This window comes from Myxine glutinosa, chromosome 1 (genome assembly GCF_964187855.1).
Source record: "Myxine glutinosa chromosome 1, kmMyxGlut1.1, whole genome shotgun sequence".
Classification (NCBI taxonomy): domain Eukaryota; kingdom Metazoa; phylum Chordata; class Myxini; order Myxiniformes; family Myxinidae; genus Myxine; species Myxine glutinosa.
The window spans coordinates 273,193,560-273,213,829 of NC_136261.1; the positions used below are offsets into that span (position 1 = coordinate 273,193,560).

Consider the following 20,270-nt stretch of genomic DNA (forward strand, 5'->3'; position numbering starts at 1 on the left):
CAATATTTACTTTTTTTAATCACAGCAACAGTGCAAGAGTAACATAATTTTCGTGAATCTAGAAGCTTCAGACAGATTTTTCTATGGTGATCCAATCATCCATTAATCGTCTTTTAAATGTTTCAAATCTTCAGAACCAAAGGTACATTCTCATGTAACTTTCCTTATGTTGATCATTGTCAAGTTTGTTGGAGCAATCTTCTAAATATCAAAACTAAATAAAAATTTATCCAGGTCTTCAAAACAGCTGTCCACACCATCTCTTATCTTCCCCCATCCAAAACCTTTTCTAACCCCGTTAATCCACCCCAAATCCACCTACTTCAAATTCCGTTTTCTTTCCTGAAAGTCCTTGTAGTGTACATCTTGTTTATACCATGTACCCCGCCCCAGCCCTCTCCCTTCCACAGATCTCCCAATGGCCCTGTTCTCTACTGTTGTTGTGCTTCCCTCTCTCTCCCCCTCTTGTCTCCCGTTCCCGTTATTATATGTTTTATGTGTGTTTCTGTTTATGTTTTTATGTTTTATGTGTTAGCTCTAACACGAGCCTCGACTTTGTATACAAAAAAAAGAAGAAATGGCTAGGAAGAATACAAAAGAGCCCTTTTGGCCATAACTCAAAAACAAAGTACAGTACAGTATTTTCATGAAAATTAGTGATTAGCTTCTTTTCTCAACAACATTAAGGTGTATCAAATCCACCAAAGAAATTTCAATTTTCACGAGTCAAATAGTAAAATTTGAAAAGCTGAAAACAGTCCCATTCTCCATCTTATTATAATTCACCAAATGTCCGTCTGTCTGTCTGTCTGTCTGTTTGAAGGTACCGTAAAAACTGCTGAACCAATCGCAAAGATATTTTGGGTGGATAATCCTGGGATCTCCAGGAGTAAAATAGGCTATTTCGTTTTCCCAATTTCAGCTTTAGTCTCCAGCATTCTCAGGTTTGGACTCACGCATAACGTTCATTGTTCTCATTGTGACGATGTTGCTTTCCAGGGTGCCGCGCGATCGGTGCAGCCGTTTGTGCGGCACCCGGGAAAGCAACATGTCTCCATCGATCGCTAACAGATCGCTGTCTCCATCGATCTTGCCAAGGCCGTAACAGCTATCGGCTCAAGATCCTTTTAACTGTTGATTTGGTACAGTTACACGTATCGGGAATTTGGTACACGTATCGGGAGTACATACGACATAGCGATTGTGAACACGATTATCGATCATGATTCACGATCACCAAACACGATCATAGTGTATCGATCACAATTTGAAACACGATGGAATAATATTTACCGATGTGAACAGTGATGTGGCTTTTATTGAAATTCGAAAGATACTGTTTAGATTTTGATGATTTGCGTGTGATATGATTCAACGGATGTTTATATGAATCGTTTAAAATAAAAGAAACCTTCAATTTCTGATATTTTGCCTTTTCATTTGAGCCTCCCAATTGAAGCCCCGCCCATAGGGCGGGTACCGTTGCTAGTTACTCAAATACTTTGAATGGCCATCTTCAAGATCTGAGTTTGTGGGATGTTTCTCTCTTACAGCTCCTTTTTACTTGCGACATGTAGTAGGTCTACAAGAGTTCTGCGTAGTTGGTGTTGTTGTTGTGGTTTTTGGTGGGGGTCGATTTTTGAAATGTCCACCCATTGGTCGACAGCTGTCAGACCCCACCCACATTTGTCGTTTGACTCCAGCCACCACGCCCATGCATGGCACCGAGACGAAATAATATGGCCGCCCACTTGGTTTTCTGGTGGGCCTAAGACAACAGGCATGTAGGCCTCTGCTGATCATATACTGCCAGGGTTTGTTGCATCAGATTTCCAATGGCTTTGTTTGAGTCACGAGTTACAAGATGGGGTACCCCGATTTGTAAATCGAATAAATGTCGAATAAAAATTATTAGTAAGGTTTACTCCAGCCTGTCAGCATGCACGGTACGCAGCTCCATAAAAATAGCGTTATGTAATTTTAGAACGGACCCATATTTGGGTTAAACAATCCGTGACCATGTGACAAATCAGCTCATTCTGATATAACCATGGTGGATTGTGATATGGATGAGAGGGGTCGAGTAAATCTTATAATAGTGTATTAAATGTGTGTTTTCCAATCGAGTTCATCTTTTAAGAGTGCTTTAAATGCACGTTTTCCAATTGGCTGATTTCCGACTTTTGTCGCAGTTGTGGCCATTTTTATTTGATTTCTAAAGGCTTGGTGTACATGAGAAATTTGAGATGCAAGATGAGATGAGATGCAAGGGAAAAATTGCAACCACCTTGGCCAGATCCTTGCCGATATTATGTCGGAGGAGGTGCCACAAACTGATGCTGCTTGTGTCTGGTGCTGGAGCAGGTAAGAAGCTTCTTCGCCCATTTTGCAGTGGCATCAAGCCCACAACTGTGCATCCTGTTCCTGCCATGACAGGTGTATAGTTATCCATTTCAAAACGTGATGGTAACAGAAACTCTACTTCTTTAATAAAAAATACATACTCACTTTTAAATTGTTATAATAATATATAAAAGGAAACAAATTATATAATAAACTTAACTTTTTCTCCTGTTCGGACAATTATATTGAGTGAAGAAAAGATTAAGGAATGTTCCGAAAGTGTAACTTCATTCAGTGCAAAGAAAATAATTAACCAGCAGAATCACGGCGAAGGCTCACAAATCCACGGCTGGATTGTCCATGGAGAAATCTCCGGGGTTAGGAAGGCAAAATAAAATTACAGATCGAATTCAAAGAATGATTAACATATGGTTATTATGTCACACACACACACGCACACACACACACACACACACACACACACACACACACGTGAGAACATACATTTGTGTGAAACATACCATCTGACAAACTCATGGTGTCCTCTGAAGCATTGTCACTTGCATCACTGCCACATGATTCATCTGATGCCTGAAGAGTGAGAAAAAGACAAAAAGTAAATTGGAGTAATAGAGATCTGTACAATTCCTTCAACTCTTATTGGATTCCAAAATGTCAATGGTTACAGGAAAAAAATACAAAGGCACTCATAAGCATGTCACATCTTAATGTTATTATGTCACTGGTTGATACCATCAACCGTCATTAACATACCATCAACCATCATTAGCATACCATCAACCATCATTAGCATACCATCAACCATCATTAACATGCCATCAACCATCATTAACATACCATCAACCATCATTAGCATACCATCAACCATCATTAGCATACCATCAACCATCATTAACATACCATCTATCAACTATCATTAGCATACCATCAACCATCATTAACATGCCATCAACCATTTTTAACATCATATGAATATGTAAATATGTTGTGAAATGATAACTGCAGGGTAGGTTTGTGGGTTGACAAGATGAATGGATGGATTTAACAAAGGCAAACATTGTGGTAATTACTATGTATAGGGCAACAGGCAGCTGGATTTAATTGATACAGACACTAGACCAAAAAGAGCAAAGTGCGATAGCCATTTTCTATAGGTATTGCACCCTCACTGACATTTCTACAGAGAGAGAGATAGAGGGAAAGAGTCTGAGCTATTTCCATTGAAGTGAGGTTTCTGTATGTATGCCTTCAAATAACTCCAATTCAGTTAACTCTTACCATGCCCATAGCAGTTTGCATTTTATAAAGTTCTAATCAAATATTTGTGCATCATGTATGGAAGTGATTCAATGACCAGTCTGTTTTTATTATTTCAATAACCTCCGACTATACCTCTGGACCACATTAAACAAAATGTAACGCTGTGGGCACAAATAAATATGGCTGAATTTTATCAGTGCAATCTGATATATGAAGAATATTTGGTCTGAACTTGTTGAGTGTTTGGAAGCTAAGTCGGTACATTGTATTGGAGTAGCATGGAGATGAGTGAGGTAGGTTCGCTTGCTCATATGCATATTGGACATGGAGTCAGATACAAATTCAGCACGCAGGTGTTCTCACCACAGTAGATATCAGCAAAGCATTTGACACACTCCCAAAGGTCTTACACACAAACAAAATACTCAATACAAACATGCACCACAGCACCAAACGCTGGCTGGCCAACTACCTATCACGCAGTCATTCGTAATTTTTAACAGCAGGTAATCACGCACACGGTACTTTATGAATGGAATCTCTCAAGGCTCAGTCCTCTCCCCTACACTTACAGTTCATGCATGACATTACACAACCACCCGATAACATACAATTAGCCTCATGTGCGGACGATATAACCATCACCTCTGCTCCTAGCAACATAAACCCTTCCTCAGCACCCTACAAACCTGGCTCACCATCAACACCGCCACAGCACAACTTCAAACCTTCCTCAGCACCCTACAAACCTGGCTCACCATCACCACCTCCACAGCATAACTTCAACCCTTCCTCAGCACCCTACAAACCTGGCTCACCATCAACACTGCCACAGTACAACTTCAAACCTTCCTCAGCACCCTACAAACCTGGCTCACCATCAACACCGCCACAGTACAACTTCAAACCTTCCTCAGCACTCTACAAACCTGGCTCACCATCAACACTGCCACAGCACAACTTCAACCCTTCCTCAGCACCCTACAAACCTGGCTCACCATCAACACTGCCACAGTACAACTTCAAACCTTCCTCAGCACCCTACAAACCTGGCTCACCATCACCACCAACACAGCATAACTTCAACCCTTCCTCAGCACCCTACAAACCTGGCTCACCATCAACACTGCCACAGTACAACTTCAAACCTTCCTCAGCACCCTACAAACCTGGCTCACCATCACCACCACCACAGCACAACTTCAACCCTTCCTCAGCACCCTACAAACCTGGCTCACCATCAATACCGCCACAGCACAACTTCAACCCTTCCTCAGCACCCGACAAACCTGGCTCACCATCAACACCACCACAGCACAACTTCAACCCTTCCTCAGCACTGGACAAACCTGGCTCACCATCATCAGACACTCTTCTAATAAATTACACCAAGGAACATAGCGCTGCACTACACATCACAATGAACAACATCCCTATTCCACACACACACACCAAACAAAAATACTCCGTGTCACTTTTAACACATCCATGTCATTATCAGATCACATCACAAACATTAAAAAACATGCACACCCAGGCTGAAACTGAGGGCACTCACAGGCACAGACACCACAAAGAAACAACATCATTAACATACAAACAGTACATTGGATTAGTTATCAACTATGCCAGCTAATAATGCTAACAATCAAACACCACTTAGACATGAGAGGTGCACAGTTTCTTGCAATGGCAAATGCCAACCCTAATCACCCAAGCCACTACATGTACAACCACCCACAGGCCCCAAGACACATTAAAACGACACCACAAAGACACTACAGTGACATCCTTCATAACATCCCCCCACCAAACAACAAAAACTACAAAAAACAAATCCACACCCACATCACCATAAGCACAATGAAGATCCTGGGCCCAAACAGTCATTGGGCACAAAACCCCAACCCATCGATGACACAGAGAAACTACTCCCCAGGTCTGATCCTGTTCACCTTTCACGCCTTTGCTGATACCACCCACAACTTTTACACAACAAACATAGATTAGACAACACCACTGACGACACCTGCAACCGCTACCAGGCCACTCCACACACAATAAAACATATCATGGGAGACTGCATGGTCCTGGTTTCATGTAGGCAAGAGCACAGCATCTTGGATGTGCGGTATCTCTGGGTCGCTCCTGTGAGATCAACCGGCTATCATCTCTGGGCCACTGGTCTATTCAACCAGAACTGACTGGGGCAACACAACAACAACAATAACAACAACACGTGGATGTGCAGGTGTGTGCTTTTATACGACCAGTAGATGTGCTGCTAATGCCCATATAGTGCCCATGTAGGTTGGGCCAGGAAATTGGAGTTTGACCAGGATGCTGGCAATACCATGCCCACCATGAAGAGTAGGTGAGTTGAAAGACACTGGGATTTTTATCATTCATAGGCTCATTCCAGCAGATAGGTCTCCAGAATAATGCCAATTTCCTTGGGAAAGCACACTCATTGAGACAGATTCTTGCCTATGAATCACCGATCTGAGTTTATCGTTGGGAAGATAATCAAACCAAGACTAGACACCTCAAAGGTAAAGTTCCCTGTTGGACAAGAAAAAAAAGTTAAAAACAGGAAGAGCACAAAGCCACAGGTGACACCAAAAACCTGTTTGGCATTATCGATTATAATCAATAGTTCTGGGCCCAAGATGTCCCAAAATTCCATGTAAAGCTCAGCTGGCAGGCCATCAATTCCAGGAGCCTTTCCAGATTCCATTCCAACCAGGGCACGCTGTAATTCATCAAGGCTTAAGGGCACATCCAGCTCCAGGCGTTGAGTCTCAGTTAGGGTTGGGAGATGGGAGGTAAAACATTTTATTTTATCCTCATTTATATCTTTTTTAGCAAATAGTTCAGAATAATACTTTCTAATAGTGATTTTTACCCCATCAGAACTTGTAATTTCATTCCCACTGGGGTCCTTAACTGATAAAATAAGCTGGGGAGGCTTCGTTTCAGCTTCTAAGTGAAAGAAGGCTTTGTTAGGACTATCCGATACTTTAATGCTTTTTACTCTCAGTCTAACTAGCAGTCCTGCAGCCTTCTCCTGTAATAGTTCCCGGAGTTGGGTCCTTTTTTCAAGGAGCAATTTATAATTTGTCTCATTTTCCTGCTCTGCCATTTTATTTTGCAGTTTTAGAATTTCGGTTTCCAACCGTGCCAATGTGATTTGATTTTCATGAGTGATGTGGGAATTAAACTGTTGACAAAACAGTCGTATATGAGTTTTCATATTATCCCACCAAAGGTTAGTGGAAGCAAAGAGGGGCTTTTTTCCAACTATTACTATCCATAGGATGCGAAAGGCTTCCTTAAACAGGGTATCATCCAAAAGGCTTGTATTGAATTTCCAATAGGCGCTCCTCCGTTTGAATTGTGGGAAAGATAGGCCCATCGTGACCATGTGGTGGTCAGAGAAGATGGAAGGGGTAATAGTTGAGGAGGTTACAATATTCCTTAATCGTGGGGTGATGTACCAGCGGTCAAGCCTCGCTAAGGATACTTGGCCATTGGAGCATCGACACCATGTAAACTGCCGGTCATTTGGGTGCATCAATCGCCATACATCCAAAAAAACCCCACCTGAAAGGAACTGGGAGAGGTCACCATGGGACTCGGGATGTGGTTCCGGTGAATTTCTGTCTATTTTGGGCTCTAGCGTACAATTGAAATCTCCCCCCATGCATATGCACTGATTTGGGTCAAACAAGTTTAAATGGTTTATCACTTCAGTAAAGAAGGCTTTACGGTCAGTACTCTCGCTTGGTGCATATACATTAAAAATAATAAGCTTCAGGCTATTGATCACCAATTCTAGGGAGGCAAAACGTCCCCGAATCACCTCCTGAAAGAGGCAAGATTCAGGTACAAGTCCTGGTTTTAGCAAAAACCCCACTCCAGCAGATACAGATGACATATTACTGAAGAAACATTTACCTTTGAACATGCTGCTCCAGTCATGTTCAACCTTCTCAATAATATGAGTTTCTTGCAGTAATATTACATCAACTTGTTTCCGTTTGAATAAACTATTCACTTGGATCTGGCGGACGTGACTGGCCCCACCGCCATTTATATTGAGTGTTGCAAGATTAAGCGTCTTCATCACTCATTAGTAAATTTTGTCTGACACTGTGAGTACTCACTCTTTGCCTTTGTTAAGATTTTCTTTAGTCGATGAAACTGCGATTTTGTTAGGTTTAGTTCCTCAGATTTTTTTATGACTAGTTTTGCAGCCTGAATAAAGGGAGCCAAATCAGGGAAATGATCCCCAATGATGACATTTCGCTGTCTATACGTTTCATTGAGGAATGAGAGAACAATATGGGGAGGGGTTGGGGGTTGATCTGGCATTAATTGTGATAATGCTGTTACCTCCACCTCCTCTTCCGATTCTGATAAATCAGAAAGTGGTCCAATGGGGTCTGGGTCAATACCGTTTTCTTCTCCTGCTATGCAACCTAGCCTTCCCTTGTCTGGGGGGTCCACGCAGTGCTGTGTTTGGGAAACATCAGCACATTGATTACTGATTTCCTCAATTGGCGTGAAATCATTATTCCCACATTCCTGTGGATTTATGTTTCCGCCCTTTTCTGCTATATTGGCAGATTTATTATGGATGTCAGCCTGTTCGGCGACATTCGCTTGGATCAATGATGCACCATTCACGGTATCGTGGCCTGAATTATTTACATCATTAACGTCATCTGTGTGAGTAATGGAAGCGCGTTGTTTTAGCGGCTGAACCCTGATGCTCTTTTCTGGGTTTTCCTCTTTATTTATTTGGTCCGCGCTTTGCAGAGAGATTCCAGGTGCATCCTGAAGAGTTTTTTCACTAATAGCCTGCAAATCGAGCACAACCTTTTTACCTGCTCCAGATGAGTCACTATCATGCGGAGCCCTTCGTTTACTCGTCCCCACTTTACTATCAGTGTCCATTTCAACATTTTGCTGAAGAGGAATAAATACGTTCACGCTTGGAACACTGGATTCACCCTCATTAGGAATTTTAGGCGGTAGCAATGCGATAACCTCCCCCCCCCCCCCACTGGGAATCTCAATTAGTGGAGCAACGTTAACCTCCCTCCCACTGGGAGTATTCATTAGTGGAGCAGCGTTTACCTCCCTCCCACTGGGCGTATTCATTAGCAGAGCAGCCTCCTCCTTACAAACTATGGCAGTGTGACCTGTCTTGCCACACCTGACACACGAGGCTTTGGGACAAGAACGTTTTAAATGTCCATACGCTCCACACTGAAAGCATGTTAAGGTGGTGGACGATGCGTATAGCTGGAAATTTGCCTCTTCAAAATTAATTTTGAAAGTGATGTTGAGGCCTGTGTCGTCCCCACGGTCTGGAAGGACCATATACACCTGTCTGCGGAAGCTCATTACGTGCTTAACACGTTCATTCCGACACCCAAGAGGGATTGTTGAAATCCTCGATACCATTTTACCGTACCGTGATAGCACGGTCATTAACTTGTCATTTGGGATAAATGGAGGTACGTTAGAAATAACCACTCTCGTCGTGGGGGTTAATAGCGGCGATGCCATCATAAAGTGACCGCTTTCCGTGGTTATTCCCGCACTTACCACGTCATGGACGAGTTCCTCGTCCGAAACGAACACCACCACTTTCTGGTTCATACGCGAAGCTGCACGTATATTTTCATCCCCGACAATGCTCCCCACAGCGAGGATGATGTCCTCGACAGGGACTCCATCCGGAGGCACGCACACAAACGCGTGCTTCCTGGTTAAGCCTTCAAAGTCATCGCGACGAGAGCGTGCATTCGCCATTCCGGCGAAAATACCCCCCCCCCCCCCCCCCCCGGCTGTCCGAGCCGGACAAGAGGGTATCAAACCTAAATAAACGAACTAAAGTAAATAATAAACGTGCATTATAAGCACAGAAATGGCTTACAACGCGCCGTCAACGCCAGTAGGCCGCACCCAAAATGGGCCCGCTCTCAATCCTCTCTCTCTCGAGGCAAAGGTGTAGAACAGATGAGAACAAATGCCAAAGCACACAGGATGGAAAAGGAGAGGGAGGGGGGGGGCAGGGGAGGGCAGGAGAGGGGGGAAAACTCACGACAAACTCACCAAAACACAGAGCAGTTGCTCACAGCCGCCATGACGCTACACCCAACGCACCGACGGCCGATAGGTGGCGACAGAGAGAGAGAGAGAGAGAGAAACAAAGAGAGAAAGAGTGAGCGAGAGAGAGAGGAAGAGAGAGAAGGAGAAAGAGAGAGAGAGAGAGAGAGAGAGAGAGAGAGAGAGAGAGAGAGAGGAAGAGAGAGAAGGAGAAAGAGAGAGAGAGAGAGAGAGAGAGAGAGAAACAAAGAGAGAAAGAGTGAAGGAGAAAGAGAGAGAGAGAGAGAGAGAGAGAGAGAGAGAGAGAGAGAGAGAGAAAGAGAGAGAGAGAGAAACAAAGAGAGAAAGAGTGAGCGAGAGAGAGAGGAAGAGAGAGAAGGAGAAAGAGAGACAGAGAGAGAGAGAGGAAGAGAGAGAAGGAGAGAGAGAGAGAGAGAGAGAGAGAGAGAGAGAGAGAGAGAGAGAGAGAGAGAGAGAGAAAATATATATAAATATATATAAGGATCGCAGGATTAGAAATGGGGAGGTCAAAACTACCAATTTGTGTCCATTATACGTAGTAGCGCCTTGCACAATTGGTGGGTTTTATGTAAATACACGCATGTATTCATCACAAATAGATGTGGGCCAGCTAGGACAGACACAGACATTAAATGGAGTGATTGCGGAACCAAAGGTTTGGCAGAAAATTGTTATACCGTAATTTTAGAGTGTAATATTCTACTATTTCAAGAGGACAATGAATAAGATGACCTGGCAAAGGTGGAACCAGTTTTTGCACATTTTCATGAATGGGAACACTTCAGTTCCATGGTACAGTGAAGTTACCTCATTGTCAGAGGAACTCGCTGAGAGTAGAACTTCCTGAGCATCAAAGAATTCCGACATCGATTCAGACATGGACAGCTTGCTCTCATTGGCTGCTTGGTGGTTGATCACATGATCGGTTCCTCCAAGGGAATCTCTGGTCTGTAATAAGTTTGGATAATAGCTCATCATCACCACAGTCATCATTTTCACCAATACTAGAACACCAATATTGCAATGAACCAATATTGTAAGCTCAACAACATAATATAAACTGCAAAGCATCTCTTAGTAACAACTAGAAGCATAAATGAAGAAATACCACTTAGATGATGGGGTTTGATTAAAATTTCCATGAGTCATGTAATAAAGAAATTGGCTTGTGGTATATGCCACCATTATCATATGAATGAATGAATATGAATGAATGAATGAATGAATGATAGTGTTCATTATTCTCCTCTCCCCACCCAATTAATAGTAATTAATTATCGTTTTAAGGCCATTTTCCCCGCTAGAGCAGGGGTTAGCCTTGCAGGCTCCATGACAATCATGGTTCCCTGTTTGAGGCAATGTTTTTTTTATGGCCGGATGCCCTTCCTGACGCCAACCCTTGGTCACGCTCCTACGATGCGCAGGGATACGGTGTACCTATTCTAAATCGAGGTACACACCAGGATCATTCATCCCAGCAAGCTGGTACTCAATTTGCCGACCTCGGAAGGATGACAGGCTGAGTCAACCCCCCTGGTGTTAATTCAGCGATCGACCGGGATTCGAGCCCAGGATCCTAGGATCCCAAGCCGGCACCCTAACCGCTAAGCCAACGCCAGGCTTGCCACCATCATCATATGCAACAGGAATTTGATGATAAGTTCACTGCATGTTCCGCAGAACGTCTGACCGAGCAAGACCTAAGCACCTAAGCCACAAAACCGGAAGAACAACAAAAGTTCATCAAATATCATTTTGTTTGTTTGGTTGTCAGCAACTCAAAAAATTCATGAAGACGTTCCAGCAAACTTTATTAAAATGTTGTGCACCCATGATCCGAATTCAAAAAATAAAATATAGAAATGTCTAATACTGAGCAATCCTGCGGACGATTGAGAAGGGCTGTATCGGATTTCAGAACAATTGGTTTGTAAATAAGGAACATGAAGGGATCTTAAGTTTCGGGGGGAGGAGTCGGGAAGGGGGAGGTGAACTCCTCCCCCTCTCCCCCCAGATCCCCCATGATCCAAAATCTAAAAATCGAAGCCTGAGCGATTGTGCAGGCCGTGGAGTAGAAGAGCTTTATCAGGTTTCAAAGCAATCACATTGGTAAATAAGGGTGGAGTAGGGATCCTAAGTTTTGGGGTTAACCCCCCCTTCTCCTCTCCCCACCTGGGAGTTTCCAGGATCCAAAATCGAAACTCGAGCGATTGTGCGGGCTACTGTCTTGTATAAATGTCACATTTCAGAACAATCAGCCAGGTGATAAGGGAGGAGTAGCAAAAATAGCAAAAAGCTAATGGACGGACGGATGGACGACCGGATGGACAGACATGCGGACACACGACGCATTGTACAAGTTAATCTGTTCGAGCATCGAGATGGGATTATCTAAAAATTTGGTATCGACTTATTGGGTACGAATTAAATGAAATTTGCTGGTGTATTGTCCTAAGGGCACCTGCATTCTTTTGTGAACAATCTTTTTCATTTCACAATTAATATACTGCACATGCCAATAAATACGTTTTAGTTGAAAAGTGCAGAAGAGTCATGCTTTCCCCTCCAGCATGCAGATGCAAATCTCTATTCATAGTTGCCATATTTTCAGAACCAGGAGATAAACAAAGATTTTCAGACTGCTCCTTTGAGCATCCTCACAAAATTAAATGGCAATCGGTTGTTGTGGCAAAATGGCAAAACAATCTTCGGCTGTTCGCATAATTCACAAAAATTGTATTTCTACTCGTGCCATGCCATTTTTGTTACATTTTCACAATAGTGCAGATAAAGAGCCGGGTCTCATATCATAGATATCTCAATCTTTTCACCAGCAACATACATTTAAGCAATGGTAAATCAAAGAGGCTCACCACATCTGGGCTCACTCCATTCAAGCTGGGCATTGCCTCTGTCAAACTTGATTCAGAGTGAATGCGGTTCAGACGGTTCCGAAGCTCACCATTTTGGTGCAAAGCCTGCGTAAATAAGGGAAGAACAGTATTATAAAACGAGTCAAACAAATCCATATATTATGTAACATCTAGCAATGTAAATCCAGATAAAAAATGTTTCGTTCACTCATTATATGAGAGCATGTTGAAAAGTAATGCCTCCTATTCTTTTTCTCCAAAACAGGTAAAGATATTGAAATGAAACAAAGCATAGTCCGCAAAGTAGTTCTTCCCACCACGATGTGTGAAGTTTTTGAGATTCTGACACGAGATGTTTGTGCTATTCTTGTCAAGACGGCAGAGGGCAGCACGGCTTTGTCAGTGATGTGAAGCATGAAGCATTAGAGACAAGAGTTGAGATGATTGATTGGAGATGAGATAACTGGAGATGACTGTATATGGGAGTTGGGTGCACCATTATGATCCTGAGAGTAAGACACGGTAATGGAGTTCCGCCACAAAGGATCATAAGCCCCGACTTTTCTCCTTCAGATTTTCATCTCTTCCCCAATCTTAAGGAACACCTTCGAGAAGAACATTTTTGTATTGTTGATGTGATGTCACGGGCACTGTGAAGCGCTGGTTAAGTCAGCAGGGCACACAGTTCTATCGTGATGGCATCACAAAACTACTTATTGGCAGGAATTTGTGGACTGCAGTGGTGATTATATGGAAAAAATAAATATGTCTCATGGTATAATAAAGATTGATGTTCGTATATGTCAGTTACTTCTGGTTCCTTCTGATGACTCCAATGCAGTATTTGGTTTTCCATTTCATTTGTTTCATTTGAATATCTTTACCTGTTTTGGAGAAACATAATACCTGGTATTATAATATACATATATGTGTATTCTGGTCTTATCACCAAGGCCCATATATATGACTATTGTGGATCAAACTTGGCAAAAAGGAAGTACAACTGGAAGCATTCAAATGCAGGAGCTTGTCAAGATGATGTATACAGTATGTCGCTATAGCAGTCCCATCGGCCAATCGGCCGAGCTGCACCAAGCCGGACCGAGGCCCATTGCACCTTAACCTAGCTCAATTTGGTACGTCAGGGGTCAATTGAGCGACAAGACAGAATCATCCTCCACGTGTATGTATGTGTGTATATATATATATATATATATATATATATATATTGTAACGGTTTTGAGAAGTGGGTAACGAATTTGAGAAGTGTAACGGTTTTTAAGAAGTGTAACAATTTTGGAGGAAGTGTAACGAATGTAAAAAAGTATGGTTTTGTTATGTGTAAACACCCTCGTAATGTAAATAATGGTCGCAGCCGTCCTCCTAGTTAATTCCATGAAACTTACACGCAGGTCACGATATATCTTTTTAAATAGAGTATTTCCTTATTCCATGTAGGCTAAATATGTGTTTCCCACTAGATTGACTTTGCATTGTATCAAACAAAATAAGAGTAGGCCCTTGCAATTTCCCCAAACATCTCCGCTCTCCAAAGTTCCTTTCAAAAGGGTGCGAGTTGTGTTCAATCCCGCAAGCCGCCATTGCCCATGTGCTAATCTCGGAGAAGAAAGGCGTGTCTCCACCTCGTCATAGAGGGGAGGAGTGAGCCAGAGGGTCGCATGGCCAATCAGTACCGCGGTGAGCGACCCGGTAGGCGTGCCCTCGCAGCCGGCGGCTTGATTCCGCCCCGAGTTATAAAAGCGACTGTAAGGGACTGCTTTACCAGATTACCTGGGAGATGAGCGAAGAGGCGACACCAAGAGGAGCGGTGAGATGCGAAACGCTCCAAGCCAAAGAGGAGAGGTACTCGGAAAGGGAACCAGCTTTGGAGAGACGCGCTGAAAGGAGGGAGACGGCTCCACCAGAAGGAGAGGAGCAGGTGTGCCGAGCCAGCGCGTGACGTCTACAGCAGCGGATACGCGACGGAGGGTTTTCCCGCCAAAACCGCGAGGAATTGAGAGCTGCTGCCTCCGACCTTGCCTCCCTCTCCAGCAATCCACCTCAAGCCCTACCTGCCTGCAATATCCCCTGTGTAAGTGTGAACGTCGTCTGTCCTACACGTTGTCTTGGGATTAAGTAAATTGAATAGAATAAGCTAACGATGCACTGTGTGACTGCTTTTTCCATCCATTGCTTGTAAATAATTTTGGTCGCTCTTTCTTTTTGCTTGTGTGTGTATAATAAATCTGTTCTTCCTCCGTACTCTGTCTTCTTCTCTTTTCCTTCTCTTTCGGTCACTTTAGAGGTTTCCCGATTGAATATCTGCGGTGCGATCTGGTCAACGTCGGGTGGAATCGGGTTCTAATCGGGGAGTAACTGTTCGGACGCGGTAATACCAACCGCTCGGTAAAATAACATCATTAAACCGCGTCTGTAACAATTGGTTGTCAGGAGTTGGATTCGGACCTGGGACTAAATTTGTTAGGCCCAAATTTTGGAACACCAATTGTACTATTAGAGTAACAATTGGTGTCTGGGAGTGAGATTCGGGGCCTGAACCAAATTTTTTAAAAAAAACATCTAGAAAAAATTTGGTCAAAATTACGAGCTGCCGAAATTTTGTTGTTTTATAAAACCCGAATTTTGAGATCGCGCCATGGACAATCAAGGCGATCGGATGTCGGTGGGGGAGATAGACGGGTTAGGGGTAACCCAGGACTTAGGGGAAGAAAGGGAGGAGGAGAGCAATGAGGTGGTTGAGGGTGTATCAGACGCACAAAATGGCGCTCTCGTGCACGAGGTTTCAGGCGCGCAAAAAGGCGCCTCGCACGAGCGCGCGGTAGCCGAGCCCGCTGTATCAGCGGGCTTTAACATGCAGCCGTTTGACATGCAGCAGTTCATGGCACAGTTTAGCGAATACATGGCACAGTCGAAGTGCGACAACGAAAAAAGAGCCAGGGAAATGGCGAAAATGGACAACAGAATGGGGGAGCGACTAGGAAATCAAATCGGGGAATTAGACAAGAAATTTGGGAAGTTAGACAATAATTTTGAGGGGTTAGACAACGGGATAAAAGAGGTAAAGAATGGGTTAACGGGGGTGGAAAATAGAATGGCTGCCCAGGAGAATCAGTTAGAGGGGGTAAAAAATGGGTTAATGGGGTTAGAAAATAGGATGGAAGGCAAATTGCGGGAGATAGGGGAGCAATCCGCCCGAGGAATTAAACAAATGGGAGAGCAGATAGAGGAGGTAAAAATCGGGGTAGAAACCAAATTGGATGCTCAGAGGGATGAATTGGGACAGATGAGGGTGGCATCTACAAAAGAGATGGAGGAGATACGACGAGGGGTAAGTGAGGAGGTTTCGGGGCTACGCGAGGAGGTAAAGCGAGGTGAGAAGCGTATGGAGAAAGAGGTGAGAAATAATACGGCTAAGTTACAAGGGGGAATAGAGGGTCTGACGGAGGAGGTGGAACAGCTGACGGAGGGACAAAAAGAACTAGTGGAGCAGGTTCAAAAGAACACTGCGGTACTAGGAGGGTTAAAGGCGACACAAAAAGAAATTAAAAACGAATTAATAGCGACACAGAAGCAATGTCAGATGGTACGTGAGGAACTGACAATGAGGGTGGACGAGGTGACAGAGATAATGGAGACAAAGGACCGGCAGGTGAGGATGCACATAGAGACGGTCACGGTAGCCTTAGAGGACGAACTTGAGGAGACGCACCGAGAAATAAAAGAGGTTAAACAAAAATTAGAGGAAGTGGAAGAAGAGGTGAGTGAAATTAAGAAGAGACGGACAGAAACTAAGAGAGAAATAAAGGAGGAGATAGCGGAATATGTACAAGGTCGGTGCTCAACTCATAATGTGATGCTCACTAACCAAATAAAGAGTTTGCAGGTGGCAAAGGAGGTGCGGAGACGAGGTACGGAGGTGAGTGGCAATGTATATGATGTGAGGAAAGCTTCAGTCGGCTTGGGGGTTGCTTTGGATCCGGGTGTTCGTGAAAGGCCGTTGGTGAAGTGTGCGACAGGTCTGGTGTGCGAAAAAAGAGGTGTGCGAGAATGTCCGACCATGGGGTGTGTGAGGAAAAAGTGCACGCCGAGGAGTGAGTGTGCCGTCAAGAGTGAGTTGGTCGAAGCGCGTGTGCGAGGGAGCACATGGAAGCGCGGTGTGGTAAGTGTTACAGAGGATGTAACGAAAGAGTGTGCGCGAGAGGATGCGCGAGAAAGGTGTGTAACGGACGGGTGCATGAGGAAAGAGTGCGCTGTCGGGAGTAAGGGTGAGTGCGTTGTCAAGAGTGGTGGTGAGAGTAGTGAGAGTGACACGGAGCGTGAGTTGGTTGTGACAGGTGAGCGAGGATGTACACCTGGAATGGAAGGATGCACACCTGGAATGATAGAGCGTGTGTGGGAATGCACACTTGAGTTGGTCGTGAGGCATGTGGTTGGGTGTGCGAGTAAGAGCACACCTGTGATTGTCACAGAGGAGGTGACCGAGGAAGGGGCGCGAAGAGGTGTGTTGGTGAGGTGTGCGAGCGACGAATGTGTGCCAAGGTGTTCGGTGGTCAGGGGTGTGACCAAGTCGGTGAGCGGAATGAGTGTACCGAGGTGTGTAAGGAAAGGTACGAGGAGCATGGTAACGGCTGGATGTATGAAGAAGAAAGGGGTAGCGTATGCTTGTAAGCATCCAGGTGAGGCATCGACGGTAACCGGGTTAGTGGTTAGAGCGACTTATAGCCGAATCGGGCCCTCGGTGCGTGCCGGGCTTCGCGTGCCGCGAGAACCAGCGGGGATCCGAGCCACGGCGGGTTCGAAAGGACCGCCGTGTGTGATCCACGCTGGGCCTCGCTTGGAACGGCCGCGTCCGTGCTCCACTAGGCGGAGCGGGCAGCCCGATAGGAAGGGTCGTCATGGCGACGACTTTCTATTGAGACGTGCCGGCAGGTCGATATCGGGAAATTGGATGGCTCCGCGCCGAAGTGGTGCGTGGGATCTCGGCCCGGGTAAGCCCCCGTCCCTGCCCCGAATGCGGGACGTGTCCAGCCGCTGGCACAAAACCACCCGTATTCATTGCTCGGCGGTACGAAGCCGGGCTGTAGACGTGAATTGGCGCACCGAGAGGATGTAATAAGTAGACGGGTGATGAGGATAGTGTTTTGGCCCCGAAATTAAAAAAAAAGAAAAAAAAAAAGGAAAATTTGATGATGGTACGGTGATTAGCAGTAAATGGCAAATTTTTGATTTGTTGGAATTTGGTAAGCAAAATTTATAGTAAGAGATGCCCCATGTGATGGGATGGCCAATCCACCATCCCTCACAGGTGGGGGCAAATGCGCAATAGTTTATGGGGTGGCTATGACAACCGAGCCAGGGAGGGCTTGGTTATATTGATAGGGATCTAGCGAAGATGACATTAGGTAACGTTAAGGTTTAGATAGTGACTGATACCTGTAGTGGGGACGCAGGTAGTTTAGTGTGGTTGATAATGACGTGGGAGCGCAATAGTTTAAAGGGACGACTGGGAAGCGCAAGTTTCAGAAGGGAGTAGTTAGCTGAGATGATGCCGTGTGTGTGAAGATTGAACAGGTGAGAATTGAACAGGTGTGATTGCACAGGTGTGCAACTGAACAGGTGAATGGAGCAGTGTATGAGGGAGTAGTGGTGATTGCGTGTTGTGCTGACCAAATGGTCCAGGAAGAAAGGAGGGTGCAGGTGGCACCAGGTGTGAGGGCACAGGTGTGCAACAGCAGGTATGGAGAATGGTAGTGTGGAATAAATGGAGTATTGGAATGGATGGTCGTGGAGTGTATGGTGGAAATTGTGGAGTGGAGTGGATGGTGCGAAGGTGTGAATGGGGGAAGAGTGGACCCCCATCACGGATACCCGGGGCGGGTAGTGTAAGTGTTAGGTAGAGGGTACAGGTAAATTGTGGTTGGATATTGGCATCTGTGGTGCGGGTGAAAGAATGGTCTTTGGATGGGTGCATTAGTGTTGTGGAAATGGCTGGGCGTGTAGCCTGTTAGTGTGTGTAGTTGGTTGGGCGCTCCACCACTGTGAGGATGTCGGCCAGGTGAGGCCGCAGGTGGGCTCTGGGAGCCGGTAGTAGTTGTTGTGGATGGGGCCCGAGGATCCGGAGGACGGACCCGGGTAGCCCAGTGCCAGAGGGCACCAAGGGGTGACAGAGCCAGGAGAGGGCCTTCCCCAGTTAGTTAGGTTAGGGTAAGGAGCTAGGTAAGCTCGGGTGGCAACTGCAGTGGTGGAGGTGTGCAGGTGGGTAGACCTGCTGGGAGAGCTACACGTCGCAGCCCAGAAATTGTGCGAAGGCACCGGGAGATGAATCGGGGGAGTGAGACCCCAAATTGAGAAGCACCACAGTTTGGTCAATGGGAATTGGTTTTTAGAACCCATAGTGTAAGTTGGCCAATGGATTGGCAGGGAAAGACACCGGGTAGTGTAAAGTGTGTTAAAGTCATTTAGAGGATAGTTAGGAAGAAGGATCTCCTCACACCATCTGCATCCACTCACCTGAGGTGACAGGTACTCCGCACCATGCCATGTTTAATTATTTTTGATGCAAATGTTTGGATTGTGAGACGCATCATGACGTGGGTGTGACATTGTGCGTAATTCCATCTCTCCCTCCTTATGAGGATTGATGATGAATTGGTGATGGCAAATTTTGAAGTCGAGGGATTGTGGAGACGAATTTGGTATAGAGGAAATATGGGGAAGACGTGACAGTAGTGACGAATTTGTAAATGGGTAGATTTTGTAAATATGGGGTAAGGGCAAGGGTAGTGTAGGTGACAGGGGGGTGACGTACGGTAGGGACGAGCTTTCTCACTTCGCCCTCCGTTCGCATTTCGCCTTGCATTGCCTTATTAACGTGTACCCTTGTGACCTTACCCCTCGCTCAATTGTCTTTCTTTTGTCTCCCACATGACCTGTGCGCCATTGGGTGCCGAGGGGAGCGTGCGTGAGGTGGCCATTGTGCGCCCGAGATTCCCAGAACCAGCATGCATTGCGTTGATGTACCACTTTATGGACCGCTGTTCTGCGGCCAAGTACCACTTGATGGACCCCAGGTTCTGGGGCAGGGCACCTCTGTTGGAGACCGGCCATAGTGGCCAGGGAATCTTGCTTGCGGACCTCGGTAAGGTGGCACCTATGCCAAACAGGTGGACCACCCTTAGTTGGCCCCTGAGGCCCTAAATAAAAACGAACACAAGTTGTGCTTTTTATTACGTCCAAATAGGCCGCATGAAGCCAGAAGACGTTGGGAAGAACATCGGCCCAGCAGAGAAAGAGAAGACCACCACCAGTTGTTTTGTTGTGTTTATTAAGAACCATGGTGACTGCGCACCGAGTGGTGCTTTTGGTGCTTTGTGGTGCTTGTGGTGCTTTTGGGTGCTTTGGTGGTATTGGTACTGGTGCATCGATGCAATGCGTGCTGTCTCCTCCCTCCCAACAGGAATTTCTTTTTCTTGTTCCCTAAGAAAAAAAAAAAAAACACAGGTCCTGGGTTGCGTTGTAAATAAGAAATCACGTCATTGTAAATAATGCTCCCCACCGTAAATGTATAGTTTGAGAATAATTCCGTAATTCGGTTAGCTGTGGGCTTGAGTC

General features: G+C 45.2%; 1 protein-coding gene across 1 annotated transcript in view; it reads right to left on the reverse strand.

Moving 5' to 3' along the window:
* The window catches only part of OSBPL6 (oxysterol binding protein like 6), a 182,165-nt gene that overhangs the window by 33,749 nt on the left and 128,146 nt on the right, over positions 1-20,270 (reverse strand). The window contains exons 13-16 of the mRNA XM_078787034.1: positions 12,639-12,743; positions 10,573-10,713; positions 2,865-2,934; positions 2,288-2,424 (exon numbers count right to left, since the gene is read on the reverse strand). Of these exons, the coding sequence (XP_078643160.1) occupies positions 2,288-2,424; positions 2,865-2,934; positions 10,573-10,713; positions 12,639-12,743 (453 nt within the window). The remainder of the gene's footprint in view (positions 1-2,287; positions 2,425-2,864; positions 2,935-10,572; positions 10,714-12,638; positions 12,744-20,270) is intronic.